The 23,896-nt window shown below is 39.3% G+C and overlaps 1 protein-coding gene across 18 annotated transcripts in view; it reads left to right on the top strand.

The window, feature by feature from the left end:
* MBNL1 (muscleblind like splicing regulator 1) overlaps positions 1 to 23,896 on the top strand; it is a 176,717-nt gene that overhangs the window by 116,659 nt on the left and 36,162 nt on the right. For 10 of the 18 annotated variants that reach the window (XM_082840009.1, XM_082840005.1, XM_082840019.1 and 7 more), the window contains 2 exons: positions 19,165 to 19,335; positions 20,385 to 20,495. In XM_082840009.1, the coding sequence (XP_082696135.1) occupies positions 19,267 to 19,335; positions 20,385 to 20,495 (180 nt within the window). In that variant the 5' untranslated portion in view covers positions 19,165 to 19,266. The remainder of the gene's footprint in view (positions 1 to 19,164; positions 19,336 to 20,384; positions 20,496 to 23,896) is intronic. The other 8 variants (XM_082840008.1, XM_082840007.1, XM_082840016.1 and 5 more) reach the window with 1 other exon arrangement.

Below are 23,896 nucleotides of genomic sequence, written 5' to 3'. Positions count from 1 at the left end.
TTCTTAACCAGGTATTTAGTTACTTCCACGTACTTCGCCTTAACCCTCTGAATTTACCTCTCCTGAACGAAGCCCTCGTTCCAGCCAGGTTGGTTTATCTCTTGTCTTTTGGACAGCCTGAAGTTCCCACCTGTGTGGCGTTACTTGCTACCGTTTTACCTAGTAGACCCTCCTGGCTTTTTGGATTCCTGAGAAGCCAGCTGCACTATAGAGGACATAATCCTGAGACTTAGTATCAGACCTCGATTTTAGATTTAAACTTGATTTGCTACTTCTGTGATCTTGGGCAAGTCATTAAACCTCTGTGGGCCTTAATTTCTCCGTCAGCCTAATGGAGTTAATGCCAGTTGCTCATATGGTCATTGTGAGGTTGATTGAAAATGGTCTTTTTTCCCTCTGCACTTGGTCCCCCCTGGTGTCACAGGACACGTCATAGTATTGATTATCTGTTTTCTAAAATTTACCCTATGTTATGATTTATGGTCTGCCTCACTCTGTTTTTTCTTTTTCGTTAGGTAATCCGATAAAGATGTAGGTTAAAATTCTCAAAAGAAAGTTTGGGGATTACCCGTTTATTTTAATGAACCGTCTGTTCATTTGTGTGTGTGTGAGCAAAGTGTTTTATTTATGAAAAGTGAGGTATAAGAAATGGTCTGCGGTGAATTAACAGATGTTTTTACATAGTGGACCCATAGACATATATTAAAGAAAAACACAGGGGGTATAGCTTATTTTTGAGTATATTACTGGAAAAAACAAAAGGAGAGATGACAGAAAGCAAATCCACAGCAAGTGAGCTGGCAGGACTGTATGTGTTAAAAACGGACGATGTCATCTGAAAGTTCCCCCACTTCAGAAAATCTGGGAGATAGGAACATTGGTATTCTGAGGACTGCGCAGGCTCAAATGACTGATAACGTGTTTTAAGTGTAAATAATAAGGCGATGGATAATTTGTAAACTTTTACTTGAATCTGTTTAAAGTATTTCTTGGTCCTTACGTGCTTCTCCGTTTAATCTCTCCCTAAAATAAACTCCTTGACTAATACATTGTAAATCTTTTCTTGCTGTGTGTGAGGTGTGCTCTGGTAATCTCACGGATGCACTCCTGTGGAGCCTGGGGCATTGCCCCCCCGCCCCACGGAAGCCGGTATGCTTTAGCAAAACCCTGCCAGTTTATAACATGGAATACTGGTTTTAGGAGGAGTTACTTTTTGTTTGCATAATCGGTCCATTTGATTATCAACCACTTTTCTTGCTATTCTAACAAGAACTATTACAACAGGAAGAAAACCAAAACATTTTTAGTTTCATTTTATTGGTATATCCCTTGAGCAATGCCTCAGAATTTTGGCCAAGCTACCTACCATATTGACACTTCTAAGTAACATTTCCTAATCTGAGTAATCCAGATTACAGTTACTATTTACTGTTTTCTGATTGGACTGTAGTGTGGAGGCCAGTTTTTATCTTGGTATTAAGGAAACAGTGGAACATAGAATAACAGACTAATGATTGAACCAGAAATTTGTTATTAAGTAGCAAGAAATTGGAAAATGATCAAGCTTAATGTGGCAGATAATCAATTAAGTACATTCTCAAAACATTAATAGGTTTTTTTTGTTTTTTGTTTTTTGTTTTTGCGGTACGCGGGCGTCTCACTGTTGTGGCCTCTCCCGTTGCGGAGCACAGGCTCCGGGTGCGCAGGCCCAGCGGCCATGGCTCACGGGCCCGGCCGCTCCGCGGCATGTGGGATCTTCCCGGACCGGGGCACGAACCCACGTCCCCTGCATCAGCAGGCGGACTCTCAACCACTGCGCCACCAGGGAATCCCCATTAGTAGGTTTTGAAAAAGCCCTGTTCTAGTTGTGTTTTAGAAGTTAGATATACAGTTAATATATGAGTGTGTATTACATGTCTAGTATATATGTATATTATTCAATATACATTCTGCTTTAAAAGACGACTTATTTGCTCCTTCAGTGAGTTAATACCTATTATGATCCTGACACTATTCTGGATGTTCTTGTTTGGGGAATACAACTGGAAAATAAACAGTCGTGGTTTTCAAGCCTCGTTCCGGGTCTAGTGAAAGAAATAGGCACCTGCCAAGCAATTATGATAAAGTGTAATGAATGCTCTGGAACCAACTAACAGAGCATTAAACAAAGGCTTGAAGTTTAAAGCTAACTTCCTGGAGGTGGCAACATTTAACTGGAGACTGACTGGAAATTAGTCAGGCCAAACAAAAAAGATGGGGGGAAGGCGAACTATCTGAAGAACTGGATCTACACGGACAAAGCAATGTCTTGTACACGGGATTGAATGTAGTTTAGTTTAGTATGGCTGGGGAGAGAGAGAGAAAGGAAAAGGGAGAGAGAATGAGTATGTGAGTGTGCATTAGAATAGGGGTGGAGTGGGAGATTGTGACGAGGATGGGATAATGATGTGGAGAATGGTCAGGTCTGTGTTAGCTCTTGCCTGGACTATTAAAATAATTACTTAATTGGTCTCTCCTCCCCAGGCTGTCAGCCATGTCAGGCCCCCTTGTGCTCCTGTCTGATGAAATCATGAGACAACGGCTTTGCTGTTGTCATCCCTGGTTCCCTTCAGTGGCTCTCGCTGGCCTACAGAAAAGTAGACAGTCTTTAACTCAGTTTTTAAAACTGTCCCCAAGCGAGACTCAGTATACTTTGCAAACTTTATTTCCCACTCCTCTTATTACAGACTTATTACTTGTCACTGATGCTTCAAATTATATTATTTCCTCTACCTGGATATCTTTTCTAACCGCTCATGTATAAATTCTACCTCTTCTTCAAAGCTATTATCTGATTTTTCTAAGCGGAATGTCTTTTTGACCTTATGACCCTTTTTGTCTTCTGTCCGTGTATTCTAGCTGTTTATGTGCATGCCTTATTCCCCTTTGCAAACTACGTGTCCGGTTCGTGTTGTGTCTCCGCGGCCCTGCAGCACTCAGCACATGAGTAGTCTCACCAAGTAGATAAATGTATAAATAAGTTATTCTAGAAGATATTAAGACTTGGCATAAAGCATATTTAAGGCAAAACCGCCTATTTTATTTTACTTGTTTGCCTCATCCATTCATTTCCTATCTTCTAGCTTGTTTTTTGGGTTAGATGAGGAGACAATGAATCGTTGTTCCATTCTGCTTTCTCTTTTGCCTGCGTGTGTGCCCAAGATGACATGCCCAAGGGAACAAAAGGCAGTGGCTCTTTTTGTGCCCGCCCTTGCCCTGAGTGCCCTTTCTCCCACTGTCCAGGAAAGGAGCTGTGAGGAGACGGTTTAGAAACACAAGTATCAGTTAACTGACAGATAACATTAGTGGTTATCTTGAAGTCACTGGCAAACACTGGGTTTAAAAGAACTACGGAAAGGGCTGTGATTGACGTGTAAATGAGAATGTGCATTAGTATATAGAGACTAACCAATGGTCCTCAGAGTAGCAGTCATTAGAATTGTCTGAGAGCTTTCCTGGGACCCAGCCAAAATCAGTTAAAGCAGAATTTCTGGGAATGGAGGCTGGGTATAGGAATTTTTAATTTATAATGTACAGCCATGATTAAGGACCATTGGCTTAAACCTTACAGGGGTGTCTCAGTGGTATGATAGCTGGGACCCCAGAAATGCCCTCCTGTCTCCTAAATTGCTTATTCATTCTACAAACATTAACTAAAAGTACTTAGGTTGCTAAGTTAAGAGTTGGTCCTGTTTTTAACAAGTTCTTAATCTCGAGGGATAGACAGACTTGTAAAAATTACCTGTGATACAGTTTGACTGGTGCCGAGTTCACCACTGTGAGTTTATCCTACCTGACAAGAAAGAGAAGGAAGGGGGGAAAGGGAAAGAGGAAGTATCCAAGGAAAGTGACACTTGAAAAGGGTCACCTCTCATCATCAAGTTTACCCTAGGAAAATGATTCCTCTTTATTATCAACCCCTTTTAAAATACAGATGCCCAGTTTCCTTATGGTCAGAGAAATGAGCATTAGTTGATTCAGCCTTTGGGCACTGGGAAAGCTTTCTCACAGCCACTCAGGAGTTGCGTTACTTGGCTACAGTTTCACAAAGGAAGGCACTGTTTGGGCTAGGAGGTGAGCACCTGTATGATGCCACAAAGCTAGTGGCCGAAAGAGCTGTAGTGAAGCCAGGGCTCCCTGGCTCCTGGAGAAGTGTTTTTTCCCCTGGACTGGAAATTTGCCATCCTTGGCCACTAGAGGCTTAGTGGGAGTTAGTAGTTCATTAAAAGAGATTCTAACTTGACCGTGAACTGAAGGACTGTCAAAACAGGGGCTGAAGGAAAAGGAGAAGGAACGCTTTCAAGCGTGACCAGAGATGTGGGACTGTGTGACAGGAAGCAGGGGTTGCAAGGTTCCAGAGATGTGAAGAATGTGCTAGGAGAGTGAGAGGGACCCAGGGCTGTCCGTCCTCTGAGTACCAGAGCATAATCAAGGGCCATTATTCATGCCTTCACCTAACAGTCACTCCATCCCTAGGATGGTATTCTTTTTTTTCTTTTTTTTTTTTTTTTTTGCGGTACGCGGGCCTCTCACTGCTGTGGCCTCTCCCGTTGCGGAGCACAGGCTCTGGACGCGCAGGCTCAGCGGCCATGGCTCACGGGCCCAGCCGCTCCGCGGCACGTGGGATCTTCCCGGACCGGGGCACGAACCCGCGTCCCCTGCATCGGCAGGCGGACTCTCAACCACTGCGCCACCAGGGAAGCCCCCTAGGATGGTATTCTTACTTCCAGTTTTATAGAAGAGGAGGTTGAAGTTGAGCAAGGCTGAGTAATTAATCCAGTCTCGCTGCTAATAAATATCAAAGTTAGCATTGGAACAAACAACTCTGTGATTCCAGTTCATGTGGTCGTCACCATTGACCTGGGGCTCTATTGCTTTTTTTTATGTCAAGTCCTGGGACAGTTCCTGTGTGAAAATCACCAAGACCTCTAGAGGAGAAGGTTACACGCTCAAGGCACAGAGAAATCCAGCAAGTGGCCATAATGCTTATTTGGGTCAGAGTACAAAGTTGTGGCTGGATGATGGTAGTAAGAAGTTACCAGGAAATGGAGCAAATGGGAGGAGACTAGGGGAGAAGGAAAATACAATTGAATTGAGAGCAGATGAGGCCACAGTGTGTGAGTTGACAGAGGTCTGGGTGAAGATGCACAAGGAATGTTTTTGAGAACTACTTTATCGGACAGAATTTTTTTTAATATTTATTTTTTAATGGAAGTATAGTTGATTTAGAATGTGTTAATTTCTTTTTTGTGTCTGAAGGTTTTTTTATTGTAAGTTTATTTATTTTTTAACTTCTTATATTGGAGTATAGTTGATTAACAATGTGTTAGTTTCAGGTGTACAGCAGTGATTCAATTATACATATACATGTATCTATTCTTTTTCAAATTCTTTTCCCATTTAGAAAAGAATTTACATAATAGTGAACAGAGTTCCCTGTGCTATATAGTAGGTCCTTGTTGGTTATCTATTTTATTTATTTAAAAGTTTAAAAATAAATTTATTTATTTGGCTGCGTTGGGTCTTCGTTGCTGCACGCGGGCTTTCTCTAGTTGCGGCGAGCGGGGGCTACTCTTCATTGCGGTGTGCGGGCTTCTCATTGCGGTGGCTTCTCTTGTCGAGGAGCACGGGCTCTAGGCGCGCGGGCTTCAGTAGTTGTGGCTCACAGGCTCAGTAGTTGTGGCGCACGGGCTTAGTTGCTCCGTGGCATGTGGGATCTTCCCGGACCAGGGCTCGAACCCGTGTCCCCTGTATTGGCCGGCGGATTCTTAACCACTGCGCCACCAGGGGAGCCCAATCTATTTTAAATATAGCAGTGTGTACATGTCAATCCCAAACTCCCAATCTGTCCCTCCCCCCCACCCTTCCCCCGGTAACCATAAGTTTGTTCTCTAAGTCTGTGAGTCTGTTTCTGTTTTGTAAATAAGTTCATTTGTATCGTGTTTTTTTTTTTAGCCTCCACATGTAAGTGATGTCATACTATATTTCTCTTTCTCTGGACAGAATATTTTGTATTCTGAAATAAAGTCAGGACTCACTCACTTGGCAAACGTTTATTAGGCTTATTGGCCTGGGCTGCGCCGTGGGCACAAGGTTGAGGCACAGCCTCCTTCTGGAGGCCATCAGCATGGGAGGAAGACAAGACATTAGTGCGCAGTAAAGCCCTGTGGCCCTGCTGGGAGGAAGGCATGTGCAGAGTGCCAAGGAACATGAAACAACTATGTCTGCTAACAGCCACCTGCTTTAGCCAGAGGTAGAGAGTGTAAAATTCACAGATACGTTGCTTTACTCACTTAATACACCCAAGCCCGGTGTTGAGCAGATCCGGGCTTTCAGCCTAAATGTTTTTGATGTGATAGCAGGAGAAAAACACCATGTGACAGCCGCCTGTGCTTTTCCCTCTTACGTTCGCATTCTGACTTATTATAAAAGTGTTGCCATGGCTGAGGTTCCCGTGAGGCCCAACATCTCCATAGTTTTCATCTTAAATAAGCACTTAAGAATATCTCCGCAGCTTCTGATTGCTGTTTAGAACAGAACACCTTGTAATGATTAAGCTTTTCAAATGCCTCTGTTTAAGTCACTTCAGTACCCTTCTGCCTTAAGAGACTCATCATATAGATGTTTTGAAAGAGTTCCATAGTTCATAGGCATCTCTTTTTATTTGTTTATTGTTAAAGTGGATCATTTTCCAGAAAGCTATTCCAGGGTAGTAGAAATATATGAACTCTTTCTCAAAATTTGGAGACTTTCCTGTTTTATTCCCAGAGATAATTTTCAAGTAACTTCTGTTCACGGTCACTCCTTTAGATGTTTGGGAACCTGCCTGAGAAAGCCAGTGGAAGTCTCTGGGGATGGGGGTGGGGGCAGAGGAGGAGACAGGCTCAGATAACCTGTGTTGTGATGCTTTTTTTTTTTTTTTTACTTCAAGAGATTGTTTTTCACCCTACCGCCTATGCTGCTGCAGTCAGCATCCAATAGAGACGTGTTCTGGGCCCGGGAGCCAATTGTCTTTCTCCTCGCTGCAGCCTGAAGTCTGAGAGAGAGAGCGAGCTGATGACTGTGCACAATTTTAGCAAATTGTCATGGGGATGGGGGGAGGGGAGTGCTTTCCCTACGGGGGCAGTGCCAGTGGCATTGAGCACATTTTGTTCAAGTACGAAGTTGATCTGCCTGAAGGAGACAGTGGTCAGCAGTAGTGCGGACCTCTGTCACCTCGCCTTTGCCTAGTGCTCTGTCATTGTTTACGTGAAGCAGTAGTGTTTAATGGCTGGACTTGAGGCAGAATCTGTGAGGTCAGGAAGCTAGTGACAGTGTGTGTCTTCAGTTAGGGAATCTCAGAGGTTTACAGAGGACTTGGAATGAAAAATTGGGGAAAAGGGTCTTTGTTATTTGGCAAAGTCAGTGATGTCTCTAAAAGATTGGAGAGCAGTGTAATTTAATAATTTCTATATAAAACTGATAGCCAAAATTTTGGACATCTGTTACAGTTTAGAAAACTATTTAAGCACCAGTCATATGCATAATATACACTATCCAATCTAGTGGGTTTTGATGGGAGATTTACAAGGGAAATATTGAAATGGGACCTTGAAAACATTGCATGATATTATATTTAAAGGTTTATCATAACCAATAATAAATGTTACTTTAGAGATGTAAAAACAGGGTTTACTTTCCTATATTTGTAGGCATGTGTAGGATCTAGAAGGTATAAATATAACAAATGTTTCCTGTAAATAAAAAGCAATGGTGTTATTATTCTTGAGCTGATGTCATCAGCTTTTTACCTCTTTGATTTCCATTACTTTCTTTTCTGTTGCTGAATGAAAGACTTGCCCCTTAAAGCCTCTCTATATTGTCTAATTTTGTTTTTTATTTTTAATTATATATTTTTTTTGCAGTACGCAAGCCTCTCACTGTTGTGGCCTCTCCCGTTGCGGAGCACAGGCTCCGGACGCGCAGGCTCAGCGGCCATGGCTTACGGGCCCAGCCGCTCCACGGCATGTGGGATCTTCCCAGACCGGGGCACGAACCCGTGTCCCCTGCATCTGCAGGCGGACTCTCAACCACTGCGCCACCAGGAAGCCCTATTTTTAATATATATAATGTATTCTCTTTTTCTGTATAAAATCACCTTTTCTTTACTTGTGATCTATCTGAATCGCAGAGGCCAGGTCAGTGGAATCCATAGATAGTCCAAGAACCTCTTGACTCACTAGGGCTCTTGTTGAAATGGATAATGTGAAGCAGAAATTTAACTTGATGGTGTTCAATTATTTTCTTTTCTGCTGTTGATCCTATAGTACAGGTCCTGCTGAGGGGGAAAAAAAAAGAATGACAGAGAAACTGGAAGTTATAAGGGAATCTAAGTTTTTTCATTACACTTTGGAAATACTATGTGGATTAATCTCTCTCCAAAATTAGTTGCTTATATTGTGAAACATCTTTTGCTTTGCAGAACTCAAGGGGGTTGAAGCATCCGTTTGGTTCTGACCTATTCTGGATAAAGTCTTCTGTGTTTGGTGTGAGCAATGATTAGAAAAGCACGCACATGTAACGATGATCAAGTGATGGTGTCATGGTTACCATTACCTCTAGTGTAATGGCGAAGAGTTCCAACTTCGTAGTTGGGCTGTCTGGGTTCAGTTATGTGTACTTGGGTGAGGACCCCTTTCCTTCTCCTTTGGAGAGGTATTTAAAGATGGAGAGCTTTTGCTTTATCAATGCACTAAGAGCTAGAATAGCTCTATAAAGAACTGCTTAAACAAGTCTTCCAAGAGATTGTTAAGGAAAACATTATGTACTTTTGACTTAAGAAGTTTACCTCCTTTTTACCTTCAGGAAAGCCCTAGAAATAGAATATAGACAGTCATGCTGTAATCCACCTAATAATGGTATGATGATGAATTGGGTACTATCTGTAAAACATTTTGTATTTCTCAATTGAAAGGCATGCGCTACAAATAGAGCTCTAAATTTTATTATGTAAATGTTAGGGCTTTTAATTATTAGCCAAGATTGAAGACTGTCTGATTTGGATACCATAAAACTTCAGAAGTGTTTCTGCTCCAAACAGTTTAGAAGTCTGACAGTTGCTGTACCGAAAAAAATAATGAAGCAATTTAAAAAAATAATAGAAACATAGTGATCTGGCATTTCCAATTTTATGATGCTATAAAAAAGCAGCCAACAAATGTTGGACTGTTTAATGATACTGGCACCTACCAAATGTCACTGGGCTTTCACAAGGTCATTGGAGACTCTGGTTTGGCTTAGGGATGCTGGCCAGACCCATCTTTGGAGCCCAGGAAGACTGGAAGAGTGGCAGACCATAGGTGCCAGCTAAACCCTTTATAGCACTTCATAGATGGCTACACACTTTTGTGGGATTCTGTGGCCTAGAGGAGGCCAGGAGTAGAAGGAAAAAGTGAGACCGTTTCTGCTTACAGCATCCCATCAAAAGCAACTCTAAATATAAGATCCCTGTGGGCCCTCTCTGAGGAGGCTAAGATTTCTTCAGATGAGTATCAGCTAAAATTGTGTGCTGATATAACTGTTGCTGTCACAGTTGTATGTATATCTGATCTCTCACAGACAAAAGCTGCTGGAGAAAGGAGTGGTATTTTTGTAACAAGAATGTGTGTGTGATTTGTTGCCTTTTTCCCTTTCTCCACCTCCTCGGCAGCAGCTAACCCGACTCTCATGCATTACGTAATACTTATCTAGACGTGTAGAGTTTCAGTTATGCCATTTTCAAGATGATTAATGGGAGTTGTGCAATTAAAGCTCCTAAGTTCTCTGGGAAAAAAGTCATAGTATCCCGATGTTTGAGTTAGAGTGCGTTGATATTGCGTCAGCAGTGAGGATATTTTGGAGTCTTGTAAATGTCACTGTTGGCTTTCGTGTCCAAGAATCATCGTCATCAAACTTAGGAATGTTCTATAAAATAGTGCCTAGAACATTTGAATACTGGAGAGGCCTCTTTAAATAGCTAGAAAAGTCTAACCAAGAATCGCTTCCCTAAAATCAGATTAGACTTGGATGTGAAAAAGTTTAATGCCCATGAAACAGTGTCTGTTACATTCTTTTATATCCTTTCAGGCCATGGTAAAATTACAAATTTAAACTCAATAGATTGTGTGTATGGATGTGTATGTGTGTTAGTACTTTTCTTTCTTTTCCTGGCAGTCTCAATAGTTGTTAAGCCACAGTTTATATGTAAAGATGAACTTTTTATGGGGTCAGGAAAAGGAAAAAAATCAAAATTTGCATTATATTGCATTTCATTTGAAAGCACTTCAGATCGGTAGTAAAATAAAATAAAGAAATAGGGAATATTTCAGTGAAAATACATTTATAAATTTCTGCTTCTTTTTTCTCTTACGGATAGGAGAAAATTCTCTCAGGTCTTATGTTGACCTGAGTTCCAAGCATTTGTCCTTATGTTGATTGGATGAAGAAATAGCAATTTACACCTAGAAAGTTAAGCTTTAAATATTGATTAATGTTGCTATATTTACTTCATGTTAAGTTTAGGAGACTAGAGATTAACTGCCCAGCAAATTAAGAGGAGAAATGACTCCTTTCTCCGTTGTTCTATGGGGATGCTAAGCATTTGTTCCTGGTGTTACCTGGAAGTCCAATGAGGAAATTAAAACAGAAATTGTGTTTGTTTTAAAGAGTATTTTGTAGCATTTTTAGATGGTAAAACTCTGAAATAAGTACAAGGGTGCACTTATAATCTGGCTTAAAGAGGCATAATATTTGAGAATAAAAAATGAATAGGGACTTCCCTGGTGGTCCGGTTGTCAAGAACCCACCTTCCAATGCAGGGAACGTGGGTTCAACCTCAGGTTGGGGAACTAAGATCCCACATGCCACAGGGCAACTAAGCCCGCATGCTGCAGCTAGAGAGCCCGCCTGCCACAACAAAGACCCAACGTAGCTAAATTAAAACAAACAAACAAAAAATGTAGCTCAAATTAAAAAAAAAATTCCTGTTAATATGTCAATACTATCTATTTACTATGTAGTATACCATACTATTTAAAAATAGTAAATAGATAGTTTTGACATATTAACAATGTGTATACTACAGTTGACCCTTGAACAACATGGGTTTGAACTGTGCGGGCCCACCTAAATGCAGATTTTTTTTCAATAAATACTGCAACAATGCCACACTCTCTGAGGTTGCTTGAACTACAGATGTTGAACCTCCCATAACGAAGGCCAACCATATGATTATATTTGGATTTTCAACTGTGTGAGGATTGGTGTCCCTAACAACCAACCCCCCCATCCCGGCCCACTGCATTGTTCAAGCATCATCTCATTTGTGATATACTATAGAATACTATTTGTAAGACAAAACAAAACAAACAAACAATAACATCAAACCAGTGAAATCCCCCTGGAGACTTTCTAAGAAAAAAAAATGAAGATATCTGTTTTCACTACTTTAAGAATTTCAACTAAATGATAGTACAGCGTTCCTTTAGGGTTTTTTTTTTTTTTTTTTTTTTTTTTTTTTTTTGCGGTACGCGGGCCTCTCACTGTTGTGGCCTCTCCCGTTGCGGAGCACAGACTTCGGACGCGCAGGCTTAGCGGCCATGGCTCACGGTCCGAGCCACTCCGCAGCGTGTGGGATCTTCCTGGACCGGGGCACAAACCCATGTCCCCTGCATCGGCAGGCGGACTCTCAACCACTGCGCCACCAGGGAAGCCCTCTTTTTAGGTTTTATTCTATAGGTTCCTAAAAGTCCTCATGTGTTTTCTCAAATAAAGGATGAAATAAAAATTTTAGTCATATATCTTAAGTTTCTTAAATTTGCAACAAAAGCAAAGTCTGAGTTTGTAGTGCATACACTGATCTTAGAAATAGGTATGCAATTGGGGTGAACATATATGGTGTGTATATGCATAATTACATACGTACACATGTACCATTTACATATGACTAAAAACTACACTATGCAATGGGTCCACCAGAATTCCAGTTGGCAGTCAGAAATCTTTATTTTTCTGGGTTCTCTGGCTACTTAATTTATCTTTCTCAATAGCTTCTTTTTCAAAGGAGTGGGTACATGTCTAACTTTTAGTTTTCCTGAAAGGACTTTCTGTAGGGAAATCAAGAAAATGTTGCTTGCCCTTAAAAAAGTCAGTTTCTTCAGTATTCTAGTTAACAAGTGAATGGAGCTATTGATATGATTTTGGAATTTAATTATTTAGTCTTTGATATACCACAGTCTTTGTTTTTATTTTAAATAAAATAATTTTATTTAAAACCAAAACAGACAACTACTGAACTTCACATATTCATACTTTGAAAGTTTTTGGAAGCTGCAGCTATTAGAATTTTGCAAAATTGGAAGGAATAACTGGTCAACCACCCACTCCTTTAGAGCCAGGTTTTATAGTACAAATCCATTATCTTATGTTTGAGGAAATTCCCAGAATAAAGGATCCTACCATTTAAATGTAAGAATGAAAATATTTAAAGCTACTTACAAAAAACTTCAGGTTAGCAGGTTTTAAATTATGTGTGCCCCTTTTACCGACTGTTTGTGTCCCCATAAAATTTGTATGTTGAAGTCCTGTCTTCAGTGTGGCTATATTTGGAGATGGGGCCTCTAAGGAAATAATGACCGTTAAAGGAGTTAAGGTTAGGGTCCTGAATGTGGGGTCCTGATCTGACAGAATTGGTGTCTTTATAAGAGGCACCAGCAAGCGAGCGAGCTCTCTGCGTGCCTGCACCAAGGAAAGGCTATGTGAGGAAATAAGGTGATTGTCTGCAAGCCAAGAAGAGAGCTCTTACTGGAAACCAAATTGTCCAGAACCTTATTCTTGGACTTCTAACTTCCAGAACCGTGAGAAAATACGTTTATGTTGTTGAAACCACCCAGTCTATGGTATTTTGTTATGGCAGCCTGAGCAGACTAATACGGCCTTCATTAAAGTCCATTAGGTATAAAGCAGTGGATAACTCTCAGCTGGAGATGGTTTTGCCTGCCCCTGACCCCCAGGGATGTTTTGGCAATATCAAGAAATAATTTTGACCGTCATAACGGACTGCAGGAGTGCTGTCTGCATCTAACAGACCAGGCCTGCTGCTAAACATCTTCCAATGCCAAGAACAGCCCCACGACAAAGACTAGGCCACCGAAATGGCAATGGCAAGGTAGCCACCCAAGTGTCAATAGTGCTGAGGTTGAGAAACCTTGAACTTCTTTTTAGGATGTGTATGTTCTTTAAGCTGACAAGGGGCTTCCCTGGTGGCACAGTGGTTAAGAATCACCCCGCCGGTACAGGGGACGCAGGTTCGATCCCTGGTCCGGGAAGATCCCACATGCCGCGGAGCAACTAAGCCCGTGCACCACAACTACTGAGCCCGTGCACCACAACTACTGAGCCCACGTGCCTAGAGCCCGAGCTCCACAACAAGAGAAGCCACCGCAATGAGAAGCCTGCACACCGCAGCAAAGAGTAGCCCCCGCTCGCCGCAACTAGAGAAAGCCTGCGTGCGGCAACGAAGACCCAAAGCATCCAAAAAATAAATAAAATGTTTAAAATAAATAAATATAATAAAATAATTTTAAGCTGACACAAGTCCTTTATGGAAACAAGTGAATCATAAGGAGATATATACATTTAAGAGCAACAATATCCTGTGTGTTAGATGCAATTAATTTGTTTTCAATATTTGCAAAAGCCAATAAGCTGTAATTCCTAGAGCTAATTAAACTTATATTCATTCCCTAAATGAAAACAAAACATTTGAGCATATATATGCATGTGTGTGCATATTTGTGTGTGTATAAAATATAATTTTTTCTTAATCACCTTTTAAACTGCCGTACATTTCCTACCACTAGGTACTTATACTTTTCAAATAAATATTATATATGTAAATTTACTCACCCTTGCCTTAGAATTGATCATTTGAAAGCATGGCAGCACCATAAAAAAACATCATTTTGGAAAAGCGTGAAAGTATTTCTTGACTGCAAAGGGTTTCTTTCCGCCTTTGGCAAAATTTTTCTGAGATAGTCGTATTATCTTAGCGGGGAAAAAAACCCCCAAAACCAACCAATCCAGTAGCAATTTTCAATAGGAAGCTCCCAGCTTCCTTTGCCAGAGCTTCTGGCCAATATCTGAGCAGTGAATATCTTCAGAAAGTGCTTCAAAACATTTGCGTATATCAGCTGTTCCATAGGAAATATTAGTTTTAACAATTGAAATAAATGGTTGCAGTTTGAACAGTCTACCAGAAAACCAGTACTTCCAATGAAAGTTGGAAGAGACATATGCGTATTAGCTGGTACCCCTATAATTTTTTTATTGCCCCTTTCTTTTCAGAGTCTACGCAAATGTGACTCAGTAATTTTCATCCTACCACATAGTCACCATTGGCAACTTAATAAGGTGACTTTTTACATTCTGACCTCATAGGTCACTATATGATGGAAGAAGTGTAATTAAGAATGGGAAATTAGTGTTTCCAGTTTTCAAATATAATGTTGATTTTTTTTTTGTCTTACTAAGTTTGGCCAACTTCTAAGTAAGATGTTTTATTTTTGATTGCTAGCTAGTTCTTAAATAAATATTAGAAATAGCAGAGAAATAGTTTCTTATGTCTCTAAATTGCCATCTCTAGTTTCATTCAGTTTTTATCTTTATTCTACAGTTTATACTTCACTATATACATCACATACATATCATTTTAGATATATATTATATATGCTTGTACTATGTGTGTAATCACTTTAAAGTACACTTCATTACACTATAATATTTAAAAATTAATCAGGCATTTATTTTGAGACTCAACTAATCTAAATGTACATCTTCCCTTGTTAGAATCACATGCTTTGTACCAATTTCGAAGGCTAATGAGAAAATCCTTCAATTCACAATTTAAGAGTTTGTAACCTCAGAAATTGAGTATTTGATGACTTAATCTCTCATTAGCCTCAAATGGTCTACAAGGGGACATTTTTTACTTTTTCTGGACAGGTTACTTATATTTAAAGATGGTAGAAAAATTATTAGAGAAAAATGGACTCATTCTGGATCAATATTTTATTGAACTTCCTCCGTTTCCTTAAAATATACAGTATATGCATTACAATGATGTCTTTGGAATCTGTGTTGTGTTAACTTATAAAAGCCCTCCTTGAATGGAGTCTAAGATGCTTACGGTATAGGCGGTATAGTGTGGCCTGCTAGTCAGCTGGCCAGCTCACTGAAAATACGTTTCAGGTGCAATCAACAGAAGTAAACCACAGAAGCATAACATTGTGAGAAATGTATTAGAATGGCATTTTCCCTTAGTGGATGTCGCAAATAGAAAATGATGATTAAGGGGAAAGCTTATGTTATTGATGGTTGACATGTACTGTCACTGAGTTTTGCTACTTGTATTATTTTTAGTACCTTTAACAGATAGGGTGCTAGGTTAAGCAACTGTTGCTTGTTATTAGCTTGAGAACTTACGGAAAGAGAGAGAAATTATTAATATTTATTGCCAGGCTGTTATACCAGGAGCCATGTATGAGGCTGGCCCACTATCTCGCTCAATCCTCATACATCACCAGTGAGGTCAATGGTATTGTTACTATTTACAGGAAAGCTATGGCCACTCTGAGAAGTTAACTTCCATAAGATCACACGGCAAGTAAGTAACAAAGCTGTTGTTTGAACCAAGCTGTGTTTGGTCAGATGTACAATTATATGGCAATAAGGGGAACTGCATGTAGCAATCAAAACTGAATAGAAACTTCTTCATGTTTTTGCATTAATCCTAGCAACCCAGTTTATTGTATCTTGGGATGAAATCTCTGATGATGTAGAGTAGTAGCTCCTATACAAAAATCTGCATATGTGAGTACAAGATACTGATTGAATTTCTGTTTTTAGATTTTTTAGAATGTATTGTCACTGTATAGATTTTAAAATGCCAAGTACATTGAATCCCTACACAAATCTTCCTCCCTAGTGAAACTTGCAGGCCTCATGTTACTTTTTCTCCTTTTATTGTGGCAGGCTTTATTTATTCTGTGTTCAAATTTCTGGCCTCTGAATAAAAGCATCATTAGGTTAGTACAACTCAGAGTCCAAACTTGGTATTAGATCTAGTTTTTATTCTGTTATCTTCATTGTCTCCAGAATGGAGTTACAGTAGAATTCATCTTTAAGCATTTAGTAAGAAGTGTTCATTCATTCATTCTGCAAATGCTTATTGAGGTACAGTGCTGGGAACTCAAGAGATGGATGAATGTGGAGAGGTACCAATGTCGTATTTACCTGAACTCTCTAGAAGGGTTGCTACTGGTGGTTTTCCTCAGAACTTAGGCAATTCTCTGGAAGAGGATGTTTATTCTAACTTGCTTTTGACCTTTTTATTTGTCAAACCACAACTATTCAGCAGCATAGTAAGCATTAAACACGTTTTGACCTTCCTAAGAAGCTAAGTTTATCTAATATCAATTGCGGAGGCTACTCAGTTATTTTTTCCATACGTGTCAATGAAAAATTCACGTGGCTTTGCATAATTGTGTTCTGTAGTGTTTTCTGCTATATCAGAATAACCTGGAATACCGTTAAAATGTAGATCCCTGGGCCCCAGACCTATTGCCACAAACCCTGTGGAGGAGGCTTGGTAGTCTGTGTACTTTGCCACAAAATGTCCTCAGTTGATGATTCTTAGCAACATAGCTTTTTGAAAGTGAGGCTGCAATCCAGTCAGATCAAGCTAAGCATGGAAAGGTGGCCTGTGTAGGAAGTGTAGTAGAATGGCATTTTTCCTGAGTAGATGTAGTAAAGACAAAACGAAAACCAAAGGTCCGAGTTTCTATTAAAAGTTTTGAGATGCGGGGATACAGAATATATGGTGGTTTGCACGTGGTTTCTCTCCTTCATTATTTCAATCCAGGCTGTATTCCTAGGTAGGAGAGCCCTGGTGGTTTATGTTCAAGGGAGGCACTAGAATGAAGTGCGAGGAAGACCAGTGTTAGTGTTGACAAAGCAGGGTTCAGGGCCCAGGGCTGTCTCTGTGTTATTTATGGAACTCTAGAAACTGATCTGAGTCAATTGACAGTAACTGAATCTTCAGAGTGGATATAACCCTGCTTATCTGCACTTAAATAAATCCAATCTTAGTAAGAAATGTGATGTGGAGTTACTGAGAAGCAGAATTTCTCTTAGAGACAAGTTGTTCTTTGTACTGAAAAAGCAGGTTTTCTTTAAAAGACCCCAACTGGATATCCCTGAAATCAGACCATGTGTCATCCATGAGTTATTTGTGTTGGCCAGTCATCCCCTGTGGTTTATCTTGTGACTCGAAGTGTTGTTTTTATGAAAGTTGTTTTGCATCCAGATGCTTTTACGCTAATATAATCACGATCTCAACAGATGTCAAGCATGATGATTTCAGATGGAATAGGTCATAGATATGTAAATGTTACTTTACTTGTGAATTTATCAATAGCCATAACTAATAAATATTATAAAAGTTACCTTCATGCCAATATTTTGTTTTTCTCTTATTGTGTATACAATTTAAAATGCTCTGGGAGTGGTGGTAATAGCAGCTTCTGACCTTCCTCTGCTCCTTGGAGAGTGCCAGGCAGTACCGAGGGTGTGACATAGACATTATCTTCTTTAATCTTAAAAATAAACGTATTCTTTTGTAGGTTATATAGCAATTTTGAAATGAATGAAAACCCTGAGGCTTAAAGAAGTTAGTTTTTTATGCAATTCATGCAGCTGATGAGTGAGAGAGCTAGGCCTCTACCCCAGGTCCTGAGGCCTGTAAGGTCCTTGCTGTTGACCACTGTTCTCTACTGCCTCCTGACTTAAAATGTTATTAGTAAAGCTTTATTACATAAAGCTTGTTAAAATAAAAGGCAGTATCCTGTGATATAAACTTATGAACTTATTCCTAAAAAGCTTAATGAAAACGAGCCAGAAATAAATCATTCAAGTTAGAATTGTGACAGATTTTCTCACAAATATAAACATCAGTTTTCTGCGTCCATTTGCAGTACAAGGTCAAATTATGGTAAATAGATTTTTCTTAGAAAAATCAAAGAAAGCTCAAGAAGGTGGTTGATGGCTTCAATTAAATCTTTCTTTTACCCTCACAAGCAGCTCTAATTAGATTTATTGGTGAAAGAAGTTGTCAAGGTGGTAATTCATGAGATAAGTTACTATCAATATGACTTGACAATAATAATATGGGTCAATAATATGGGTCAATAATAATATGGGTCAATCCCTGACAATATTGCATAATACAGACTTTAATAAATATATTTTGATGAGAAGAATCATCCCAAAAGAAAGGTATATTCACATTTCTTGTTTTATAGTAACTTATTTTTTTTCTCCATTTTATACTCTAAGTTTTTTGGAGGGTAAATATGTCTGTTTCTATTGTTGTATAATTCTTGGGTGATGTAGACTAGATTTACTACTGGAAGGTTTAAAGGCTACATTTTCCACCAATATTTCACTATACTTACTAATCTCTATACACAGTGAGGAATGTGTGGAAATCTTCTTCTTTTCATCTGTACATTTCTTAATATATTGGCTTATAAGGCTTAGTAGTAATTTTAATGTTACTTCTTGTGAGATACATGTAAAGGTGTTTTACTGAAGATAACAGTGTGCCTTGAGTCCTCTAATTTCATTCCCTTACGACTCAGTACAAGTAAAAATAGATGGTAAAACTTCATCATTCTTTTGGGTTCATTAAAGTTAACCAGAAGATGTTATGGAAGGAACCTAACATTTTATTTGATAATTCTGTGTTTTCATATTCCCCTGGCAGTTTGTAGATTTTTAAACTTGGAACTAGAAATATTAGTGCTAATATTAAAATACAGGAGCTTCTTTAAGCTTGAAACTTTTTTCACATGTCTTAATATCTCATTTTGATAATACACTAGAGTGAATTCATCATTTACTCGAAATGTATAATAAAGTGATTTGGACTTTTTTCATTGTGTGAAAGACACACAGTAGATTCATGTGACGGGTTTGCATCATTGTGATTTTCTTAAGATTTGTGGATTTTACTATTTTTTTAAGGTGCTATTTTCTGCTTTTGTTTCTTAGGGTCGTTGCTCCAGGGAGAACTGCAAATATCTTCACCCACCCCCCCACTTAAAAACGCAATTGGAGATAAATGGGCGCAATAACTTGATTCAGCAGAAGAACATGGCCATGTTGGCCCAGCAAATGCAACTAGCCAACGCCATGATGCCCGGTGCCCCATTGCAACCCGTGGTAAGCGTGTTCTCAGTTCTCGTTCCTGAAGTTTGTCATTCTGAGTGCTCACTTTCAGTGTTAAAGTGGTGATTGCACTAGATCAACTGAACATAGGTAACAGTATCAGTTACCTAGCATTTTCTAGCCGAACTAGCAGTCAAACCCTGGAAACAATTTTCACACCGTAAAGTTACTCATCTTCTGGCTAAATCATGTGGAAATTTACATTACAGCATGTTTGTCCCTCAAAACTCCCTTCAAATTAAATCCTGTGACTTGCAGACGTTAAATGGTCTTTTTTTAAATGGTCGTTAAACTCATCAGTCTAGTCAAGGTGCATTTTCAGGCTACCTTTAGCAGTAATAGTCATTTTAAAAATTGGTGTATATCATCTTTAATTTTGAGAACATGTTTCCCTTTCCTCTCTCCTTAAAGAGAATCTATACAGTTCTCTTTCTTGAAAAGGAGCCTTTGTTATTCTTTTAAACTTAAATTGAAACTAGTTTATAGTTACAAATGCTAGGAAAATTCTGACAGTGACGAATCCATATCATGGACCTCGAAGTCTCATCAAAGGAGACCTAATCAGGAGAGGCAGAAACTCCACGAGCTTTTAAGAAAAGAGCAAAATTTTATAAACTGTAGGTGGTCATATGGATTTAATGTTTACTGAGCCGTGTATGTACGTAACCTTTGATTCTGAGCATATTTATTTATTTATTTGTTTATTTGTTTGGATTTGGGAGGAGGGTGTATGTGACAAATGACTTTAATAACCTTTACTCACATTTATCCACAAAAATGTGAGAGCTTAATATCGTAACTAATTTTAGGTTACAAAAGATGTTCTGATGTTAATTGTGATATAGTAATTCTGTATTTAAATGCATGTTGAAATTTGCAATGATCGGAATATTCCTGTCACTGACTTATATGCAATATTATGGGGTCATGGAAACGTGAAGACCCACATTTTTCTGATAGCTAACTGTAGCATGTATGCTAACTAATTTTTTTCCTGATACATTTTAACCCCTGAACTCAATGTAATTATTATTCTCTCTTAGAACTTAATGAACCAATCATTCCAAAAAAGAGGGGGGGATTGCATTTCGAGGTGGGAGGGATCTCCAAATCCAATCGGCAGTGATACCAATTATCAATACTATACAGTTGAGGTGAGAGAATATTATAATTCTGTCTGTTTTAACTTGATATATTTTTTCCATTACTGGGGACTCAGTTAAAAATATGATATCTTAAATTTATTTCTGTGACACCTGTTAATTTCACATGTCTGTGTTGGGATAGCATGAAGATTTCCATTTGGTTTTAAAAAAAGTTTAATCATTGTCTCTAGCGTAAAATATAGGACAAGAGTTCTCTTTTACACTCAACTCTCACATATGGTTTCAAAGATCTGATAAATCCTTGGGGTGGCTACTACGATAGTCAATATAATATCTCTCCTTGATGTGAGACACTGTTCCACTTAAACATTTAAAGCGTGCTGACCGGCAGGCTCTACCCTCTGGGTGACTGGGAGAACCTCTGAGATCAGCAAGTGTGGTTCCCAGATGGCAGAGAACAGGTCATGACAGTGAGTTCCTCACTGTGAAGTCTTGGCCCATCTCCTGAGTTAGTCCTTGAGTTTTACTCTCAAGGCCATTTCAGGGTCATCGTATGTGTAATCCTGGGACAAACTCTAAACACCATTTATGCTCATGTGTTTGAAATGCTAGTAACAAATATGTGTTGTTTAAAAAAAAAAATCAACAAGTCACAGATTTCTGAAACCATCAGAAAAATTACCTCATTTTCTGGTGTTATTGTTGGAAAATTCTCTGCTTAGACGGAGCATTTACTTTTATTAGTTGTGAGCCCATTCAGGCTTTATGTTAATTTTCCCTGATATGTCTAGATTTGAATGTGGAATTACCCTTCTGCTAAAGGCATCCTGAGATCATAGTCTAAAAGTAGACTCCATTCAGAGTGACGTTTTTGTACTGAGTATAGAAGTCATTTTAATTATTCAATTTTAAAGCATTTAGGGTTTTAATGACTGTAGAGAAGGCTTTAATCCAGGAAATTTGCCTTCAGAACCCCACCTGAGACTTTTCGATCCTTTTTGTAGTCAGCCCTGTTTTGATGAGGATAATGATATGGAAATGTATATTTATATCAGAATATAAATTCAGAAATAAACGAGATGGTCATAACCAGCTGTTTACTGGAACTTTAGTGCTGGGCCTACAGAGAGGGATTATAACACAGCCAGGTGACTAATATGGAAAAGGGTTGCCACTCAGAAGAGGATGGCCACTAGAATAGATGGTGGTGTTTGAAGACGTGGTATAAACTTGGATCCAACCCAGGTAGTAGTGATAGCAAAGGAGATAATACTGTGAGCAGATTCATAACCTCAGCAGTATCAGGAATATCTGAGCAGTGACTGGACTTTTAGTCAAGTAAGTAAAGCATCTTAGTTCTCTAGGGCCAGCCAGTTTGGCCCCCAGACCATAACTGGAGGAGACATGAAGAGGGGAAGAGGCTAGCGAGGTCTAATCAAATTCAGAAGCATCTAGCATTATGCCTGGCATGTAGCAGAGATTTAAAAAATTGCTTGATAAGTGAAAGAAAGAATGAAGCAAAGAGTTTCCCGAACATGAGAAGAACAGGCAGAGGTTCAGGGTAGTTTACCCATGCCAGAGTCCAAAGGAATTATAACTGGAACCAGAGCACAAGCCCAATTATAGAGACTGCAGCATCGAATGGGGAGTACAGGTGGATACCTATTAGTAGACTGTTAGCAGAGGCAGCCAGGGACTTGATGAGGGTACTGTTGGGACCAGGAAATAGCTATCATGCCGCCCAGTTTGGGTTCTCATCTTCTCATAAATTTTGAGAGACCGGGTCTATAAATTTAAGATCTCCAGAACATAACACTGGGCTGCTCTGGGAAATGCAGGGATTTATAGGCGAATTTCTTGTTTTCATGGACTTGATTATGTTGTAATGAAATGTACCAAGCCAGGAATCTGAAAAAGAACATAACATTTGGGGGGTAATTACAGTACTCTGAGGGCATGGAAGGCACTCAGCACATTTTATGTCATAAATCCTCACAACCGTACTATAAAAGTAGGGAATATTATCCAGCCTTAGAGATGAAGACTCAGAGGTTCAGAGAGTAACTAGTTTGCCCAAGTTACATAGCTAGTGAGTTAGCAGGGCCAGGATTTTCACCCAGGCTGTTCAGGTTGTGGCGTCCATGCTGTGGAAACACTAAATGGAGACGCGCCACCAACCAACTCTGGGTCTTTGCTGGATTCATTTAAAAACCCTGACCTTCTTCAGCATATAGTGAAAACTTTAAGATATATTATTTGAAAGGTCCTACCAATCTTATAATTATTCCAGTTTCATAAGATAAGAAAACAAGTAGTTGAAAATAAATAATTGAATGTATATGTCTACTTCCTAAAATTTAGCATAGTAAATTATCAAGTAATTGGTGTTAGTTCTATTATCATTTCTAAACCACTAATAAAAATGCAAAAGAGCATTTTTTGCTTTATTGTATGATCTTTGAAGATAGAGGACCTATAGTATTTAATTATCCAAATTAAAAGAATAAAATTTCTGGATTTTTTTTTCTAGGTAGTACTTAAAAAAGTACTATTATTTCGCCATACACTATCTGATGCAAAGGTAATCTAACAAGAAATTACTAAATAACCAACGATGCACTGCACCCAGGGGCTCACAACTTAGAGGCATCTGGTGTGTTTCTTTGGTCCCAGAAAGATGTTTTTCAGAAACCCTGTTGATTCCAGGTTCTCGGCGTTGCCCTTGAAGAGGTCTGCGTAAGCAGTGTTTTGAAGAGTGTATCTGAGCTCTGGAGGTCCCCTAGCAGTGCCCTCCCATGCCTTTCCCTGTGTGCCCAAAGGTTGGCCTTGGCCATCCATAATTTCGCAAGGCAGCTGCCCTGAAGGTACACACACTAGCTACTTCGAGGTACAAAACTCATGTCGAATTCCCTGTGCATTTCATGAACTTGAAGTAGGCTAGGGATAGAGAAATTCAAAGTTACTGGATTTAGCTAAAGTCTTAGGAGCTCCTTTGCTGCTCCTGTCGCCTTGCCTTTGCTGTCACTTCATATCCAAGCATTTTTGGGGCAGTTGGTTCCTGAAAGCTTTGAAGTCATCATTTGTCACACTTCTAGGAACACCTAGAATTCTTAAATTGTTTTTTAGTGCTTTACATTCCAGTTTATCCAACTAGTGGTTGAGATAAGGCTGCTTTATCCCCAAGTGTTTCTGGTAAAAGTGTTTGCAGGTCAGTCACTCTGAATCTTATTTCATCCATCCTGCCCATCTTACTGCCTATTTCTGTCAAGGAGCCTCTACTTCCTCAAGCAGCATGAGAATGGGCCCTGAATCTTAGGCACCAGGCCATATTTGTTGATACCTTTCTTCTTGGAGGGCTAGAAGTGAGTCTTCTTTATTTAAATGTTTATTACTTCATTAAAAGTCACTTGAAGTATAATGTGAAATTAAGAATAAAGTAAGTGGTCATT

This window comes from Leucopleurus acutus, assembly GCF_964270905.1.
Source record: "Leucopleurus acutus genome assembly, chromosome: 5".
Taxonomy (NCBI): domain Eukaryota; kingdom Metazoa; phylum Chordata; class Mammalia; order Artiodactyla; family Delphinidae; genus Leucopleurus; species Leucopleurus acutus.
Note: the sequence above shows the minus strand (reverse complement) of the source record. Positions and strands in the feature narration are given on the sequence as shown.